The sequence below is a fragment of the Scardinius erythrophthalmus genome, assembly GCF_964197995.2.
Source record: "Scardinius erythrophthalmus genome assembly, chromosome: 7".
Classification (NCBI taxonomy): domain Eukaryota; kingdom Metazoa; phylum Chordata; class Actinopteri; order Cypriniformes; family Leuciscidae; genus Scardinius; species Scardinius erythrophthalmus.
In genome coordinates, this window is record NC_138227.1 from 14,725,876 (window position 1) to 14,743,156 (window position 17,281).

The 17,281-nt window shown below is 36.7% G+C and overlaps 3 protein-coding genes across 4 annotated transcripts in view; 2 read left to right on the plus strand and 1 right to left on the minus strand.

The window, feature by feature from the left end:
* pou2af2 (POU class 2 homeobox associating factor 2) overlaps positions 1–3,811 on the plus strand; it is a 12,000-nt gene extending 8,189 nt beyond the window's left edge. Inside the window, exons 4-5 of the mRNA XM_081369780.1 lie at positions 1–197; positions 2,993–3,811. The exon at positions 1–197 is cut by the window's left edge and continues 105 nt beyond it. Of these exons, the coding sequence (XP_081225906.1) occupies positions 1–197; positions 2,993–3,373 (578 nt within the window). The 3' untranslated portion in view covers positions 3,374–3,811. The remainder of the gene's footprint in view (positions 198–2,992) is intronic.
* LOC308693715 (E3 ubiquitin-protein ligase TRIM39-like) overlaps positions 1–17,281 on the minus strand; it is a gene marked incomplete at both ends in the record, with an annotated part of 764,022 nt that overhangs the window by 479,133 nt on the left and 267,608 nt on the right. The gene's annotated exons all lie outside the window — the stretch shown is intronic.
* On the plus strand, positions 4,019–11,355 carry linc.pou2af1 (lnc RNA pou2af1). Of its 2 annotated transcripts, none has more exons than XM_081369886.1 (5): positions 4,019–7,201; positions 9,629–9,726; positions 9,974–10,022; positions 10,454–10,680; positions 10,798–11,355. In XM_081369886.1, the coding sequence occupies exons 1-5, from the start codon at positions 7,195–7,197 to the stop codon at positions 11,122–11,124; spliced, it is 708 nt and encodes a 235-aa protein (XP_081226012.1). In that variant the 5' UTR covers positions 4,019–7,194; the 3' UTR covers positions 11,125–11,355. The 2 variants fall into 2 exon arrangements, with proteins under 2 accessions (XP_081226012.1, XP_081226013.1); XM_081369887.1 differs by having other exon boundaries at positions 9,632–9,726.

Genomic DNA, 17,281 nt, shown 5'->3' on the forward strand with positions numbered 1-17,281 from the left:
CGCTAACGGGAAAGTCTCTGTCATGCGACACCGGATGCGTGTCTGGTTATTCCTCTCTCATTGACAGCTACTACCCGGAGTCTTTTGGAGACTACCGCAGCACACCTTTCTCCAGCGGAGGAAGTACAATATTCTCGCCATCTGCATTGTCTTCTTTACACCCTCCTTACTCCAGTGACCCTTCACATTATTTGCTGGTAAGATCTGGCACATCGAGCAAGAAGGCACAGTCAGAAAAGATGTTTGTGAAGTGTAGTCTAAGTCTAGGTAGGGGGGGAATGTCTATGCTGCGTTGTGTTGGAAATATTAAGTTAAACTATTTTTAAGCTATATTGGGCATATTTGTCTGAAGTGGCCAAGTGGGCCAAAGTTCAAATGAATCAATACTTTAAATAACATGTTTGCATGCTGTTTCATCCAAGTAGCACAAGTTTTTAGCAAACAAAACAAAACAAAACAATATTAAAATATTTATATAACACATTTTAAAATATATATACATACATATTTTAATATATAAACGCATACTACTTGTATGAAACAGCAAACATGTTTCATTTAAATGTTGTCCCATATGCCTGTAATATATATATGTTTCATTTAAATGTTGTCCCATATGCCTGTAATATATATATATATATATCACCACATTCTCATACCTAAGACGTCACTTTTTGTCACTTTCAACCATGCTTCAATATCTGACGCTCAAAGCACCCTTTAGCGTCCATATGTGACGCTTCGGTTATGGGTAGGTTTAGGCGTCATGTAACTGACGCTTTCGAAAGCGTCAATATCCGACGCACAAAGCACCCTTAAGGCCTCATTATACTTCTGCGTCGGACCTACGCCGGAGCCTATACGCCGTAGGCAACGTGTTGGTTTTAATTTATACTTCTGTGTCGTTGTCCGCGTTGACGCGCACCTAGGGAGCATGTGAAACCCCGAGGGAGGGGTTCTGGCAGACCAATCACCGCGCTTGTGTCCGCGTAGAATTGACGCGTTGTTACATTTTTGGAGAGGTGCACGTCAGGGTACGCCGTAGGGTACGCGCGCTACACAAAGCCTACGACGTAGCTACGGCGGCAGTTCGACGCAGAAGTATAAAACAGGCTTTAGCGTCAATATGAGACGCTTCGGTTGGGTAGGTTTAGGTCTGTGGTAGGGTTATGCGTCTCATATGGACGCTAAAGGGTGCGGGCTGTATATATATATATATATTACAGGCATATGGGACAACATTTAAATGAATCATGTTTGCTGTTTCATACAAGTAGTATGCGTTTTCAAAAATTGGTAACACTTCATTTTGATGGTCCCTTTTAAGCATTCTGTTGACTAAGCAACTTTGCAACTACATGTCAACTGACTCTCATTAGAGTATTAGTAGACTGTCTGCTTAATATCTGCTAACGCTTTATTGTGATGCTCCCCAACAGACATTCTACTGACTAGAAGTAACTTTGTCAACTTATTCTAACCCTAACCCTACAAGTCGACTAAAACTTAACTAACACTCTAATGAGAGTTTGTGGACGTGTAGGTGCAATGTTACTTGTAGTCACCTGAATGTGTTAAAGAGACCATCAAAATAAAGAGAAACCAAAAAATGAAACAATTGCATCATTTAAAAAATATTTTTGTCATATTAAAATTTCATATAGGTATATTTTCTATATTCTTCTATTTTTATTTATATTTAAATATACTATATATATATTCATGTATTTCCCCTGAAAACCTCAATTAAAAATATAACAATTTGTAGAAAAAACATTTCATCCAAGTATTATAGCCTAGGTTTTTAGGGGGGAAAGAAGAAATGTTTTTGTAATTTCATTTCATTTCATTTCATTGGCACAGTTCAAATGTCAAATTCAAATCAATAAATTGAATAACAAGTTTGCAAACAGTACATGTTTTTTAATTGTATTATATATAATTAAATATATATTTTTATTTTTATATGTAATTATTCTAAAAACCTATACCTGCAAACTTCATATACTTTATACACTTTTATATATTTTTATCAAATTGAAATTATGAACTGAAATTCTAAATAACACATTTTTGCTGACAATTTAATTCTGAAGTATTATAAGTGTGGGTAAAATGAATGGGGTTATTATTCTGTATTTCCATTAATTAGATCTACATTTCAGACATTTTTGCTTTCAATAAAACCTATAGGTTATTTGAGGTAAATCATTACATTTGAATTGATAGTATTGCTATTATGACGTTTCTTCAATGTAAATAGGGGGAGGGGGACACGGTCTTCTTACCCCAGGTAGGGGGCCATCTTACCCCTCTTTTAATATTTCACATTTTGTGCAATAACAACTAAATTAGCAAATGTTTTATTTGTTTCCTATAACACATGCACATCCTAAACTAATATCTAAATATGTTCAAATTTTAAATTAAATATATTGTTCTTAAGAGGGGCATTTTCCCCCATCTTCCTTAATTTTGGGGGAAAAATAAAACAGTATTTATAAAGGTTTATTCTGGCCTTGACAACATCATACTTTTTTTTTTTTCTGTGCCATTCTTTTGCATATACTGTACATTGCAATATACATTACAACTGTTGTCTCTCCCACTTTCTGTATTCATCTGGTTTTAAAGTATATTGGCTTTAGTTCAAGGAGGTTCAGTCAGTTCGTAAATTTAGTGTCTTTTCATTTGAGAATGTTCTTAAAGGTATAGTTCACCCAAAAATGAAAATTCAGTCATCATTTACCCGTCCTCAAGGTGTTCCAAACCTGTATGCACACAGTAAAAAATTGTGTCTGCTGAACACAAAAGAAGATATTTTGAAGAATATCGGTTACCAAACATTTGATGGGCCCATCAACTGTTTGGTTACCATCATAGAACAGGTTTAGAACAACTTGAGGGTGAGTAAATGATGACAGATTTTTATTTTATTTTTGGGTGAACCATTCCTTTGAGGCTAATGAGTTTTTGCTTATGTCGACTGCAGAGGGACTCTTGGGAGCCCACGGGGACCGAGGTGGTGGAGGGTTTGTGTGGAGATGGTCTGGCTCCCATGCCCCTGTCTACACCCAGTTCTCTGGTCAACCCTGAGACCGCCAGCCCGACCCAGTTCCGCTCATCTTCCCGGGGTTCACAGTCATACTCTCTCCATTCACTGGATGAAGTCAATTATCACTCCTCGTTTCAATCCTCGTCCGGCAGTTTTGCTCCCCCTTCTTTCTTGACTGAGCCTTTGACCAAACTAGTGCCAGTTCTACCATCAGAAGATACAGAAAGTGCCCCTTCAGCCTTGAGTGACAGTCTGGTGTGGGGGAAAGAGGACACTGGTAGCACTTGGTCACAGTATGAGGTCAGGAGGACGTTCTGAGATAGGGAAGTAAAGGCTTACAAGCCTAGCAGATCAACACCTCTTCAAAACACAAGTAAGACATTTAGCACTAAAATCTTTGTGTCAGTTTTACTTAGCAGAGCTAAGGCTTAACATTGGGGAACAAAAATGATCTTTATGTTTTTTTTTGTATCGTTTATTATAATGGTATCTTGAATTTTCTAGTCATCACAAGTTACATTGACTCAGCATAATTAGAATAATAATCAGTATGAGACTGCATGTATATCAGAATTTTTATTTCTATGGCACATTAAGGTATTGTGAGTCTATTTAAATGTATATCATCAGCAAAAATGAAGTGTTAATATTTATAGTTGACGTGTAATATCTAGCTAGTCCTATTTATCTTCTTGTGACTGTTTCATTTAAAGTCTGTTGTGAAAACTGTCTCTAAGGTAAATAAACTAGAATTACAAAAAAAGAAGCCTTCTTGTGACTCAACAGCATAATGAAATTCACAGGTCAGATGCAGTTTTGCATTTGAGGCAAAAACAAGCGTCTAATGTGAACACAACAGAAACAACTTTACATGCAATGAAAACTCAAACCCTTTATTAAAAATGAAATGTGCAAACATTTTCAAGACAATCATATGAATAAGACATAGTCGAAAGTTTGGAAACTTTATTTCACGAGTTCACACTTACATATTAAATATAGTATGGTTTATGCATATTTGGCAAAACCAGAGTTCTCCCCTTCAGTTGTGATATTAGAACTAGAAGTGAGGACAAGGGGTGGTGATAAACTGTCAATGAACAGAGGTAAGTATGCTGTATATAAACCTCTTATCTCGTTTAGTGAGTTGATTAACTGCGCTCCTCTCGTGTTCAACAGGTTTATTATCTGAACGTGCTCCTCCCGAACTTTGTTAATAAAACATCATTTAATGTTTTTGAAAGAGGTCTCTTAAAGGGATATTTTACCCAAAAAAGTTACATTTTGCTATTATTTACTGTCCATCAAGTTGTTCCAAACCTGTATGAGTTTCTTTCTTCTGTTGAACACAAAAGAAGATATTTTGAAGAATGTTGTAACCAGACAGTTGATTAACATCCATACTAGGAAAAAACATAATATGGAAGTCAATGAGTGCCATCAACTGTCTGGTTACCAATCATACAGGTTTGAAACAACTTGAGGGTGAGTTAATGATGACAGAAATGTAAAAATATAGAAAACAAACCCAGTAATATTGTGAAATATTATTCACTTTCCAGCCATTACTCCAGTCTTTAGTGTCACATGATCCTTCAAAAATCATTCTAATATGCTGATTTGATACTCAGTTATTAAACAGTTGTGCTGCTTTGGAATCTGTGATACTTTTTTCAGGATTCACTGATGAATAAAATAAGAACAGCCTTTATTCAAAATAGAAATCTTTTCTAACAATATAAATATTTACTATCACTTTTTATCAATTTAACACATCCTTGCTGAATAAAAGTATTTCTTTTCTATTTTAAATAAGTGCTGTTCTTTTTTTTTCTTAAAACAAAAAAACGTGTTTTTTTTTCCCCCCATCAAATAATGCTGGAATCAAATAAAACATCATAATAAATCAGCATAAAAGATTTCTGAAGGATCATGTGACACTGAAGACTGGAGTATGGCTGATGGAAATTCAGCTATTCATCAAAGAAAAAAATTATATTTTAAAGTATATGTAAAATAGAAAACCATTCTTTTAAATTGTAATATCATTTCACAATATTACTGTTTTTCTGTTTTTATGATCAAAGAAATACAGACTTGATGAGCATAAGAGACTTTTTTTTAAAAACATTAAAAATAGTAATGTTTCCAAACTTTCGACCGGTACTGTATTCAAATATACAACATTCCAGGATTAGGAGAAAAAAATCTATGTAAAATAAGGAAGAGAAATTAATACTGAAATTAAGAAATTGACAACAAATGATGATCATATGCTTTACTATAATAAATATATTTCAGATATAATCAGACCAGAACACCTGCCTTATTTCACAATAAAATGCATTTAACAATGAGAAACAAACAAATAAAATATTGTTGAAACCTTTTTTTTATAGGCTACTGATGAGTCAACATACCTTCCTCTACTCTATATCTTTGATCCAGTACAATTTACCTCTGCATAGAAAAAACAGTAAATTAGCTATTATTAAAGGTATTGCCAAACTGAGTGCATTAAGTGACTCTTTATAAATAGTGTCATACCAGCCTAGTTAGATGAACTACAGCTTGAGGTCTTGTGACAGGACCTGAGCATTCCTCGGTTTAATCACCAGGGGGCGACATTCAACTGGCCAGATCTCGTAACGACCGACCTCTCCTTTCTTAGAGATTTTTTTTAGGATTGGGAAATATCTGTTCATAAAGGTGACTGATAACGAGAAACTGGTAAGAAAATAATATTTTGAAACAGGAGGTCTGTTTGCAGCGGATTAACATTACAAATCGATTTCACAAAGGAGTCAAACGACTTAGAAATCCCACCAAGACAGTTGCATTCGGACTACAGCTAGGCTACTACAACAAGATGCTTAAAGACGAATTAAAATGAAGTACTCCATGTTTTATCTCAATACTTTAATCTCCAATTATTCTGCACTTGCGAACGAAATGTTCAGTTAGTCTGTACTAGCCTACATCATGTCACATTGACCCGTTTTCCCACTTCTTTTCTAAGACAAAGAACACCTGCATGTCATCCATTCCGCCTGTTTTCAGTTTTCTTAAACACGCGACCATTAAATATGACAATATTAAATATGATGTCTCGAAGAATATTCCACTTGGAGCTTTTTCGTTTAAATTATTGTAAAAAACAAAAGTAGCCTAACTAAAGTCAGGTGTGAGATTCAGTTTGTGATCAGCATCCCTCAGCATCAGCCTACTTATTTTGGGGATCAATATGATGATTTTGACGATGATGATAAATATGCAATATGCACTGATTAACGAAACTATTGCATTAAAACAGATAATACCGTGAGAAAGTAAATGAATAGCCTAAATAGTATTGTGAGCATCGCTTTCAGCAACTGACCCTTTGAATTAAATATAGCCTATAAATATAAATGACTAAATTTCATATTTAGCCTTCTTATACCTGTTCCCACTAACCCAGTAACTTAACTTTAGCATACGTCCCAATTGTTCTAATGACAAACATGGCTGCTGTCATATGCCACGCCCACAACTCCAATAATTCTTAAAATACTGCACAATTAAGATCTACACGACACATTAATAATTATTTTTTTCAAGACTACCTATTAGAGAAGATATTTACAATGTGTAATGGAATGTAAAGCTTCATTTGTGCCTTCAGTCTCACTGCAAAGTTGAAATAGTGATTCTAAGGGAGACTCCAACCACCAACACCAAAAGGATGATAAAATGTTTAAAATATATATTTGGTTGATGTCAAAATGTGAAATAACACAACATTCTATTAAAAGAGATGTTAATATATGCATTATAATAGCGAATATCACTCAGAAATAAGTATTTTTACGAAGCCTTTGAATATTCAAATTGAAAGTATCGCGCAATCAAATCATTGTCAAATCATTGAGTTCTTGGGGTTTTAAATAGTAGGGATGAGGGGAGAAAAACTCAAACTAAAATATCCCTAGCTATATTACTGTATAATTGTATGTCCTGAGAGTGTTTTGAGGTTACTTTGTTGAGACTTTTTAATACTTTTGTGAATAATTCGTTCTAGCCCATATAATAGAGCAAAGAAGTGACGTCGGGGTATTTCACTGTAGTTCTTCCAGAGTTTTCCTCCTTTTCAGGCCAAAATGTCTGGTAAGTAAATTTTCTTTTTTCTTTCGTTTAAGATGTTTTGTCTTCAGCAACCTGAAAAACATTGAGAAAAAAAAAAGTTAATTAAAATCATTTAATACATTGGTAAACTTTGCTTGGAAATGTGTAGTTCAAATGATGCAGCCTTACTAATCTCTTAAAACAGCAAACACATGTGAAGGATTCAATTCAAACAAATTGGTGGATTTTACATGTACGTGTATTTTATATTAATTGGGCTAGATGCAATTTCTTGCCGTTTAAGGCAACAGTAGCCTATCTCTGGTGATTCATAGAGCTCAAGCTTCATTGATAGCTTGGATTTTCTGTCTGGTAGTATTTTTACTCAGCTTTTCTTCAAGCAAAACTGAATCTGAAGATTTATTTACCGTGTCTTTTTAGACTTTATACGTTGTCGACCAGCGTGTCCAATTGCATGCAATGCTTTTTAGGAATAACAAACAGTAGCCTATAAACGATGACTGAATATAATTTGGACATTTTAACCAGAATTCATGTCTTGCTTCGGAGCTTACATGAATATTTATTAGATAGGTTTAACTGTCAACGAGCACATCAACACTATGCCGAAGGACGTTTTTGCTATCTTATTAACATCAGCGCACTTTTTTGCCCTCTGTAAACTCAACTGCCTCCATGAACTCAACCATGGCGTGGCGTTGTTTGGAATCACTAATGTTCCGACATAATTTTATATAGCTATATTAACACGGATCAGGAAGACGTCCCACTGTGTATGTATAGGCTGAACAACCAATTAAAAAATTAGAAAAGAAGGACAACTTTTTTCATCTATTTTTTACACATTTCATATTGGGAGGAAGTTATTAGGCGCGGCTTTACTCCAGTGGGAAGAGATACGAGGACTGCCCTTTAACTTTGTCAAGAAATAATTTTACATCTGGCGATCGGAACGCAAAAAACAACTTGGACGTTTTTAGGACATTTAAAACAACAGACTGTCGCTAAATCGACAACGCGCTCGTAAAGAAATCGGGCTTTTTTTGCAACAAATCTGATCGGGTTTTCGGTTGGATAATGACTTTAACATCTAGTCTATTCCCCGATGTATTTTCTCTGTCCGCTTGCATGTATGTGGCTTTTGCTATGAGCTACAATAAGAGTAGACCTATTTTACTTACGTTTGTAACTTGTAGTGGCGTCGACCGAGGAAGCTTCTCTTTCTCCTTTGTTCGCTTGCAGTGTTTTGCAGCGCTTTCACTTCGCTTCCGCAACTTGGAGCGCTTCTGCTCTCCAGTGAAACGCTCAATAATTAGATTAGGCTGCTCTTCAGTTTAGTCGGGTTTTAATTTACAGATAGGCTACATGAAAATAAACGGTTTAAAACTCCAATTTAAAGCTGTCGCCCCGTGCCAAAGGTGGCCGGAGAGCATGTTTCGAAATTCACCACTGTCCATTGTAATGCGAAAACTAACCCATTCACTGCCGGATCTCCAGTGCACTCAGACCTCTGGAGCGTTAACTGGGAAGACGATCGTAGTTGTTTTAATCTTGAGGGATATCTTATCTTGTATTTATTTACTGATATATATACATACATTTACTTAGGCTATCGTATATGTTCTACTGGCAAATGAGGAAAATGCAAACGTTATTTGGTTGAACAAGAGGGACAATGACAAATAAGGATGTTCTTTCAAAGATCGTGTTATAGACTACATGTGCTGGTCTTAGAAACCTAATCTTTGTATTCCTGTTGTTTCGTTCATTCTTTGAAAAACATGCATACCATTTTATACAAATATTTTGATTTAATGACTTTTTGTTATAGCCTAAATAAAAAAAATCAGTTCTAAAGAACCTTTCATTGATCAGTTCTTAAAAGAACCCTTTTTTTTCTCAGTGTGAAGAATGTTTTAATAATCTAAAGAATATGTATCACTGTAAAGAACCTTCTGTTCAGTGGAAAGATTACAATCCTTTTAAAGGTTCTTCATGCATCGATGCCAATAAAGAACTTTCATTGTTAAGAGTGAAAAGGGGTCAAATACATTCCTTGCAACTTCATTATTTTGACAACCATGTCAAAACACATATTCAAGGTAAAACAATTCAATTAGATAAGCCACACTGATATTCACACTATGTATACACACACAAATGCATAAAAAAAAATAAAAAATAAAAAATAAAAGGTTGAGGTAGGCTACTACATCTTTGAAGCACCTCAAAAACATGTGTGCATTTTTTAACAACGTATAGTAGATCCATTGTCTTAAATAGGGATTTATGTGTAAACTATGATTTAAATCCGTTAGGATTTTCATTGTGGCAAATATATATATTTTTTTTTATTAAAATGAATACAAATAAAATAAAATAAATAAATGCATACGTCATTGATGAATGAAAATAAACTGAAATGAAAAAAATGTTTTTTTTTTTCAGCAGATAAACCCAAGGTATACCAGGGTGTGCGTGTGAAGACCACTGTCAAGGAGTTACTGCAGAAGCACAGAGCCCTGCAGGCACAGAAAACCGCAACGGTAAACAATAGAGCTGTTGGAAACAATAAAAATCATAAGCAGACACTATTGACTTGTGGTAGCCGAAGTAAAGTGAAGCGTGGTCAGTCAAGACCAAATTTAAAGCACCACGCCCCCTCAGGCCTGCTTGAAGACAGATGCAGTTGATACCACATAATAGAACAACAAGATTTCTGCTGTTTTCCACTGAACGAACATAAAGGTTAATGTTTCACCTTGCTTCTCTCTCTTACATTTCATCCTGTAGAAATCACAAGCCATGGCTGGTCGCGATGTCTGCTCTACGACCATGAATAGTAAGTTTAAAATAACAATTGAACTAGACGTCGATAACTGACAGTGAAAAAAACAAAGATAAACATTCTGCCTACTAAGCTTTGTAAGAGCTTGATTTTAACCAGGAAAGATGAGAACAAGACAGAACAAAGTATACTTGACTGCATGCAACTTACTCCAAAATAGAAACCATTTTCATCCACCGTCAGGCATCAGTTCTACATCTACAATTCTAGGGGGAGAACAAATCAAAAAATAAATAAAAGAACAATGACACCTACATCTATAGGTGTTCCTTACAGATCCTGGAATGATCTCCTATTTATAAACTACTATTCAAATGTGATTTAGCTGTTGGCTGATGGTCTCGTGACATCATCCCAAGTCTTGCTGGCCTAATTTAAATGTTCTCCTGTGCTCAAGCCAGCATTTTCTTCTGTGCTCCCAACAGCCCACCTTGATGTCTTCTCTGGAATGCAAGCTCCAGAGCCCTATTTCCAGACACGTCCCTTTACCGAAAATGTCAACATCTCGATGGAGAATGCTTATGATCATCAACAGATGATACACACGATGCCTCCTGAGACTTTCAGCGGCAGTAATTTCGTGTGTCCCACTTCTTCGCAGTGGTCTAATGGATATATGCCTTCTAATACGGACCTCTATGGTACTAGCCTGGTACGTGTTTGATGTTTTTTCATCTTTTTGGGGGGGAATTTAAACAGTTCTAATGGTCAAATATATGTTTTTTTAAATTAATTAAGTGTTTCGTGCTTTTGCAATCTGTTTCCTCAGGTATCCAGTTCACCCTCAGACTCCTTCAATCTCCCCAGTCCAGTCGACTACAACAGTTACTCTCCCCCTCAGTCCCACTCTTCATCTTCCTCTTGCTACAGCTCCCCGACACGGATGGATTTGAGCTCCAGTTTCTCTCCAGAAAATTACCATTATCAGCACTGCAGCCTTCAGCATTGTTTTTGCCTGTCGCATTGGTCCAATGCGCATGAAGGCATGGCAACTTCGGAGTATGCGCCCTACGGCTCATCAGACTGTTTGTTTTCATATAGCGACGACAGTTATTTCAGAAGGGATACCTCAAACTCAGAGATGTGTTACTTATAAAATGCATTTTTTAAGCACTTTGCGCGAAAATTCAGTGTCATAATTGATGCATTTGAATGCATTTCTTGTATTTTAGTTTCGATCAAAGAAAAACAAAAATGATTGCATGATTAGGCTTAGGTTAGGAGTTGTTTTTAAGCAACAAGGTTGATTGCAGAGAGCTATGTGTGAGTATAATTTACAAAATATTCATTTATCTTTTCTACAATAAACATATTTTTCATAATTTTACTGGAATCTTTTGTTAAAATTGCTGAGATGTATTAATAATGGGGACGTTCAACGTTCAGTATGTTTCTCACTCTTAATATGTAGGAACTTTGACAGTTTAAGGGCACAATTATTGTTTTGCATATCAACCTTCAACACCAGGAAAGTAGGAGGGGGGGAAGGTTTACACAGCATATAGGCTATGTAAAAAAACATATTTGAAATCCAACAATGCATTTATTATAGTTCATAACTTGCTCCTAACAACACTGAAAAAACTTACTAAAATTGAAAACATAAATTTAGCCTAATTGCTGCCTTAAGTTTATTTAGTATAAAATCACAGCTTGCCTTTAACTTTTTATCATCATCATTATCGTGGAACAAGAACTTTCATTATCACACACTTTCACCAAAATATGAAATCGAAAGGGAAACGCAGCACCGTTAACTACACCGTTAACTATGCAAAATTAAAATAAAGAAAAGGAATTGCATAACTTAAGCCTATCTCACGAGGTTCAAAAATCTATATGTTGGCTATGGAATGGTTAAACAGGTTAGGAATAATCTTGTAGCCTACTTATCAACTGATCTGAAATACGAGTCCTAAACTATAAGCAGTGCATTTGCAGTTGTCAACGAAGTCTTTAGAAATGAAAAACAGAAAAGAACTTCATTCATGCTTGGATATCTGTTTTTATTCATTTAAAATAAATGTCCCGTGTCAATTTCAACTTCGGAACATGGCACGACTTAATCATTTAACAGTCACGCAATGGTGTAGCCTATTCATTAACTACAGAAACAGGGAATGTTTTGCAGTCAAAAAGAAGGGTGTGTACAGTTGGCAGACGCACATGTTTCGTGCCTGCTGCGCTCCAACTTGGAAATCCCCTCGGGAGAGCAAAGGACAAGGAAGTTTTCCTTTACCCACACGTTGGCTTTTTTTTTTTCTCCATGAACTGCGTCCCTCCCACTTCTGCACAACGTGATCTCTGATTGCGATAGTGATTCCAGCATACACTACTCTGACCTCTCCTCATGTTATCTTTGACTAAATTGAATTGAATAAAAAAATAAAATATTTAATTGTTATTCTTATTAAGGTCCAGTCTTAAATTGTATTTTCCAACAAACTGACACTGCCACTTCCATTAAGAAGAAACCCAGAATTAGCTACATGAGGTGAAGGGCTGGGGGACGAGGAACTGAGTTCGGGGAGTGTTTGAGGTTCCAGTTCAAACTGGTTATATTTTTTGGGCAATGAAAAGGAGTTATATTCTATCCACTAGCATACAGCACTGCAAATGTAACGGGATCATGTGAGTCTGTGATTGCGCAATGTAATACATGAAGCCTATGAGAACTTCTATTAGTGCGCGTCTAGCAGTTAAGTCAGCTTAAAGGGTTATTTCACCCAGAATGAAAATTCTGTCATTAATTACTCACCCCCATGTCGTTCCAAACCCATAAGACTTTCGTTCATCTTTGGAACACAAATGAATCCCAATATTTTTGATGAAATCTGAGAGATTTATATCCCTCCATAGACAGCAACTGAAACTTTGAGGCTTCAAAACGTTCATAAAGAGATGTGAATTGAGTAGTTTAGTCAAAAATTTTCTGAAGAGACATGATTGCTTCATATGATGAACAGATTGAATTTAGGCTTTTATTCACATAAACATTCATCATCTCACATATAAGTTGTGGTAAACCAATGGAAGCTCAAGCATGAGACTTGCAAACTTGCAAGAACCAATAGGGTTCATTCTCGTTTGAGCTTCTGCAAGAGGTTTGTTCTTGTGTTTCAAGCAAGTTTGGTTGAGCTTCTGTTTATGCTCGCTGATCAATGTTTGTATGTGAATAAAAGCCTAAATTAAATGTTCATCATATAAAGTAGTGTCTCTTCAGAAAATTTGGACTAAACGCTCAATTCAAATGGATTAGATTTACGATCTCTTTATGAACTTTTTGGTGCGTCAAAGTTGCATAGCTGCCAAAGGATGGACAGAAATCTCTCAGATTTCATAAAAAAAGATCTACATTTGTGTTCCGAAAATGAACACAAGTCTTACGGGTTTGGAACGACATGAGTCGTAAGTAATTGTTTACAGAATTTTTTGGCTGAACTATCCCTTGGAGTCAAACAGGGGCAGATCTAGAAAATTATTAAGGCCCGGATGGCAATTAAGGAGGTGGCATGAGGATTGTGAGGGGCGGCAACACTAAATTAATAATTTGTTTCATTAACAGTATAGCGCTTTTCTCTGCACTCAAAGAGCTTTACATGGAAGGGAGGAATCTCCTCAACCACCATGTGCAGCATCCACCTGGATGATGCGACGGCAGCCATATTGCGCCAGAACACGCACTGCACACCAGCTTATTTTTGGAGAGGAGATAGAGTGATGAAGTCTATCAGTATATGGGGATGATCATGGTGATGAACAGTGGCCAATGGGCAAATCTGGCCAAGATGCCGGGGTTAACCCCCTACTCTTTTTTCCGAAGGACATGGGATTGTTAATGACCACAGAGAGTCAGGACCTCGGTTTAACGTCTCATCCGAAGTATGGTGCTTTTTGACAGTATAGTGTCCCCATCACTATATTGGGGTTTCAGGACCCATGGGTTTGTGTGCACACAGGGTAAGCACCCCCTGCTGGCCTCACTAACACCTCTTCAAGCAGCAAACTTGTTTTCCCTGGAGGCATCCCATCCTGACCAGGCTCAACCCTGCTTAGCTTCAGTGGGCAACAGTCTTGGGCTTCAAGGTAAAATGGCTGTTAAAGCAAGCAAGCATTCAAGCTAATAGACCCCTTCAATGTTTGTAAACATCGAACGCCTAGGTTGGGTGCGCGCGCAACATGGGGTCAGAAAAATGGTGCGGCTAATAGACCGGCATATATGCAATGTCTTTGCCATCACAGGAACGGGAACAGAACCATAATAAACTTGTTTTAGCTAATGGCGATTGTCTGCCTGATTAGAGTCCTGCACGGGTTCGGACGAGTGACCCGCAAATTTTGCTCAAACGGGTGAAAAATATCCAAAGTGTGTCGGGTCGGACACGGGGGAAACACGGGTCTAAACACGGGTTTAAAACAATCACATGCAAACGTAAAAATATATTCAGATTTTTAGGAACACGTCTACAAAAATATGCCTGATTGCCTGTATTTCAAGTTGATAAAATAATTTAAAATCCACATCAGTTTATTTGTCCACGCGCCACGCCCTCCCAGGATCTTTCACTTTTAAAAAATGCATCATAACCGCGCGCGCGCGACCTGCTTGCAGTCGTCGAGATGGATGCTGAGGAGTTGAAGAAAGAATAGCTAGTGGAGATTGTAAAGTTGTCGACAGTCATCAAAAATCAAGTCCAGTGTGTGGGAGAAATTTGGAGTTACCTGAGGAAAATATTGTGAACGGCTTATTTGCTGCATGCATTTTCGTGTTGGATAGCCGCACATGTGGAACTTCATCGCAGAGGAAGCACGCAGCAGATGACTGTGGTAACAAAACCAAGCAGTTCTGTCGAACCGTGTTTTTTTTTTTAACACTGTTAAGTACTATGTAGGCTATATTTTTTATATAATAAACGGGCAGACTGGGACAATGCTACGATCAAAGATGCTCGTGTTTAGTTTTATTGTGTTATTGACAGTTATTGTGACAACAACGGTATAGTTAAGCCCTGGTAAGTAAACAAATGTTTTCTGTAAATTGTAGACTGGTTTAATAGTTAGGTGAAGTTCGATATCTGGCATTAATTGTGACCTGTGTCATGCTAACTTACTTAGCAGATAGCAGTATCTATCTGAACCATAGACTGTAAAAAAAATAGATCTGAACAGATGTCGTCTATTTTTATTTTTTTTTTAACGGATGAGATCCTGCAGGAATCCGGAAAAACTTGACTCCACAACTGGTGTGATTTTCACAGTCCACGACGCAACAATAAGGCATTTTTTCTTGACGAGAAATTCTCTGGTTAACACACAATTCAATGGGATGGAATGAACTTTCTGACCCCGACATGCGCACTGCGAACTTAGAATTTTCCTGTGACGTCAAACGTGAAGGGGTCTATAGACTGTATCATCTATATAAAATCTATACTAACTAAAATCAAAAGCGGCAATCATCAGGGTCCAAGCACCAATGGCCCATAAATTAAACTTTATAAAAATGTTGTAAGGCATGTGATCATAATAATGTGGAGTGACTCATATTAAACATTTAAATGATAAATCACTTCATAATGTCAGGACAATTTCAAATGAATGTGAAGCACCAAACCTTATTTATCTGAAGCATTTATCTTAAGTCTTTTATCTTTTAATTTTGATCATATAATATTTCCATGTATAGTAGTCTCGCGTAGCCAGACCTTCAGACTGACGGCAGAAGGTCTGGACTCTATCGCAGCTTTTCTTGGCCAAGAGGACGTTTGACTGACATATAACGCAACCAATCACAGTTCGTTTTGTTCCGCGTCATGTTTAGGGGCGTGCCAATATAATGTCGATGTCCCTACAATAACAGACCGGCGTGCATTTATAAATAAATTATTCATTCAAGAACGTTGTGCAAGTTCACTGCAACAATGGAGCCGCAAACTTCACATACTTTTGAAAATCCAGCGTTTAGTTGATCCTGGTAAGCGCTCATTTGTCTCAGTTGTAAACACAACGGCTTTCTTCTTCCACGAGGGGTTTTGGCGTCACGGCATTTGTTTCCAGACGGACCGTTAAAGAACGCGACACACACGTCTCGCGGACATCCTATCCTGTAGAATTCAACCAATCAGGTCGTGACTTCGAAACTCCTGAAGTGTTTCCAGAAAAGTGTGCCATATTAGAGCATTCTCTGGCCATATCAAAGTCCTTTTAGGAACTTTTTAATTTACCCTTTTTTTTATTAACTTTATTTAAATAACCTTTTAATTTAGTTAGCATCATAAATTCATTAGGGGTCCAATTCACTTATAGGTACTTAGATCCCTAATAACAAAATATCAATATCCAGAGCACCACCAAGACATTGTCTATTCACTTCAACATGTCTCTGAGCTTGTTAGAGTAGGTCTATCATTATGACATAAAGAAGAGTTTTATTAATGTGATGGAGGCTACACGCCTCAAGTTTAAGAGCAATAAAAACACTGAGACTTAAGACTTCTGAGATTTCTTAACAGATGTGGGAATGTCTGCAACACAGTTTTGGCAACACAACAACAACTACACTGGTACACAAACAGAACTCGTGAGTCACATGTTAAAGAAGTTGACTACAGCGCCAGCAGCCGTGCAGCAGCCGTGTTTTTTTTTTTTTTTGCCATTTTTTCTTTTATGTCAGCATATGTTAAAGCGCAGCTGCTACAATGAGTTACGGAAAGAACGTTATTATGAATGTGTGTAGTACAGGCTATGTAGTCTGGGTACATTCGCCATGTAGTACATCCCAGCAAACACATTTACGTTGTGGCAACGTCTCTGGCACGTTGCATTTCTTCTATGGCAACGTCGCTGTCTACGTGCTCGCAACATTGTAACAACGTAGAATTGTAAGACGTGACAGGGCTGTAGCAACGTTGTTGCGCGACATTCAGCAACTGAGAGACGACGTTCTGACAATATTTTTATATGGTGCATTTTGTTAGATAATTATATACTTTTATCGTTTATTGTTTATATTTTAATTTAATAGGGCTATCAACACCTGCAAGTGTAGCCTACACTTTGAAGAGTAAAAATGACAGAACGTTTCGTTAATTCAACTTTATTAAAACTGCATTTAATCAAATTGCACTTCCAAAAGTCATACATTTGTAAAAACAAAAAAAAACAAACAAAAAAACGAATATACAAATTTATTTTAAGTATAATAAATAAAACATAAAAAGCAAAGGCAGATCAGAACATTTAATGAACAAAAC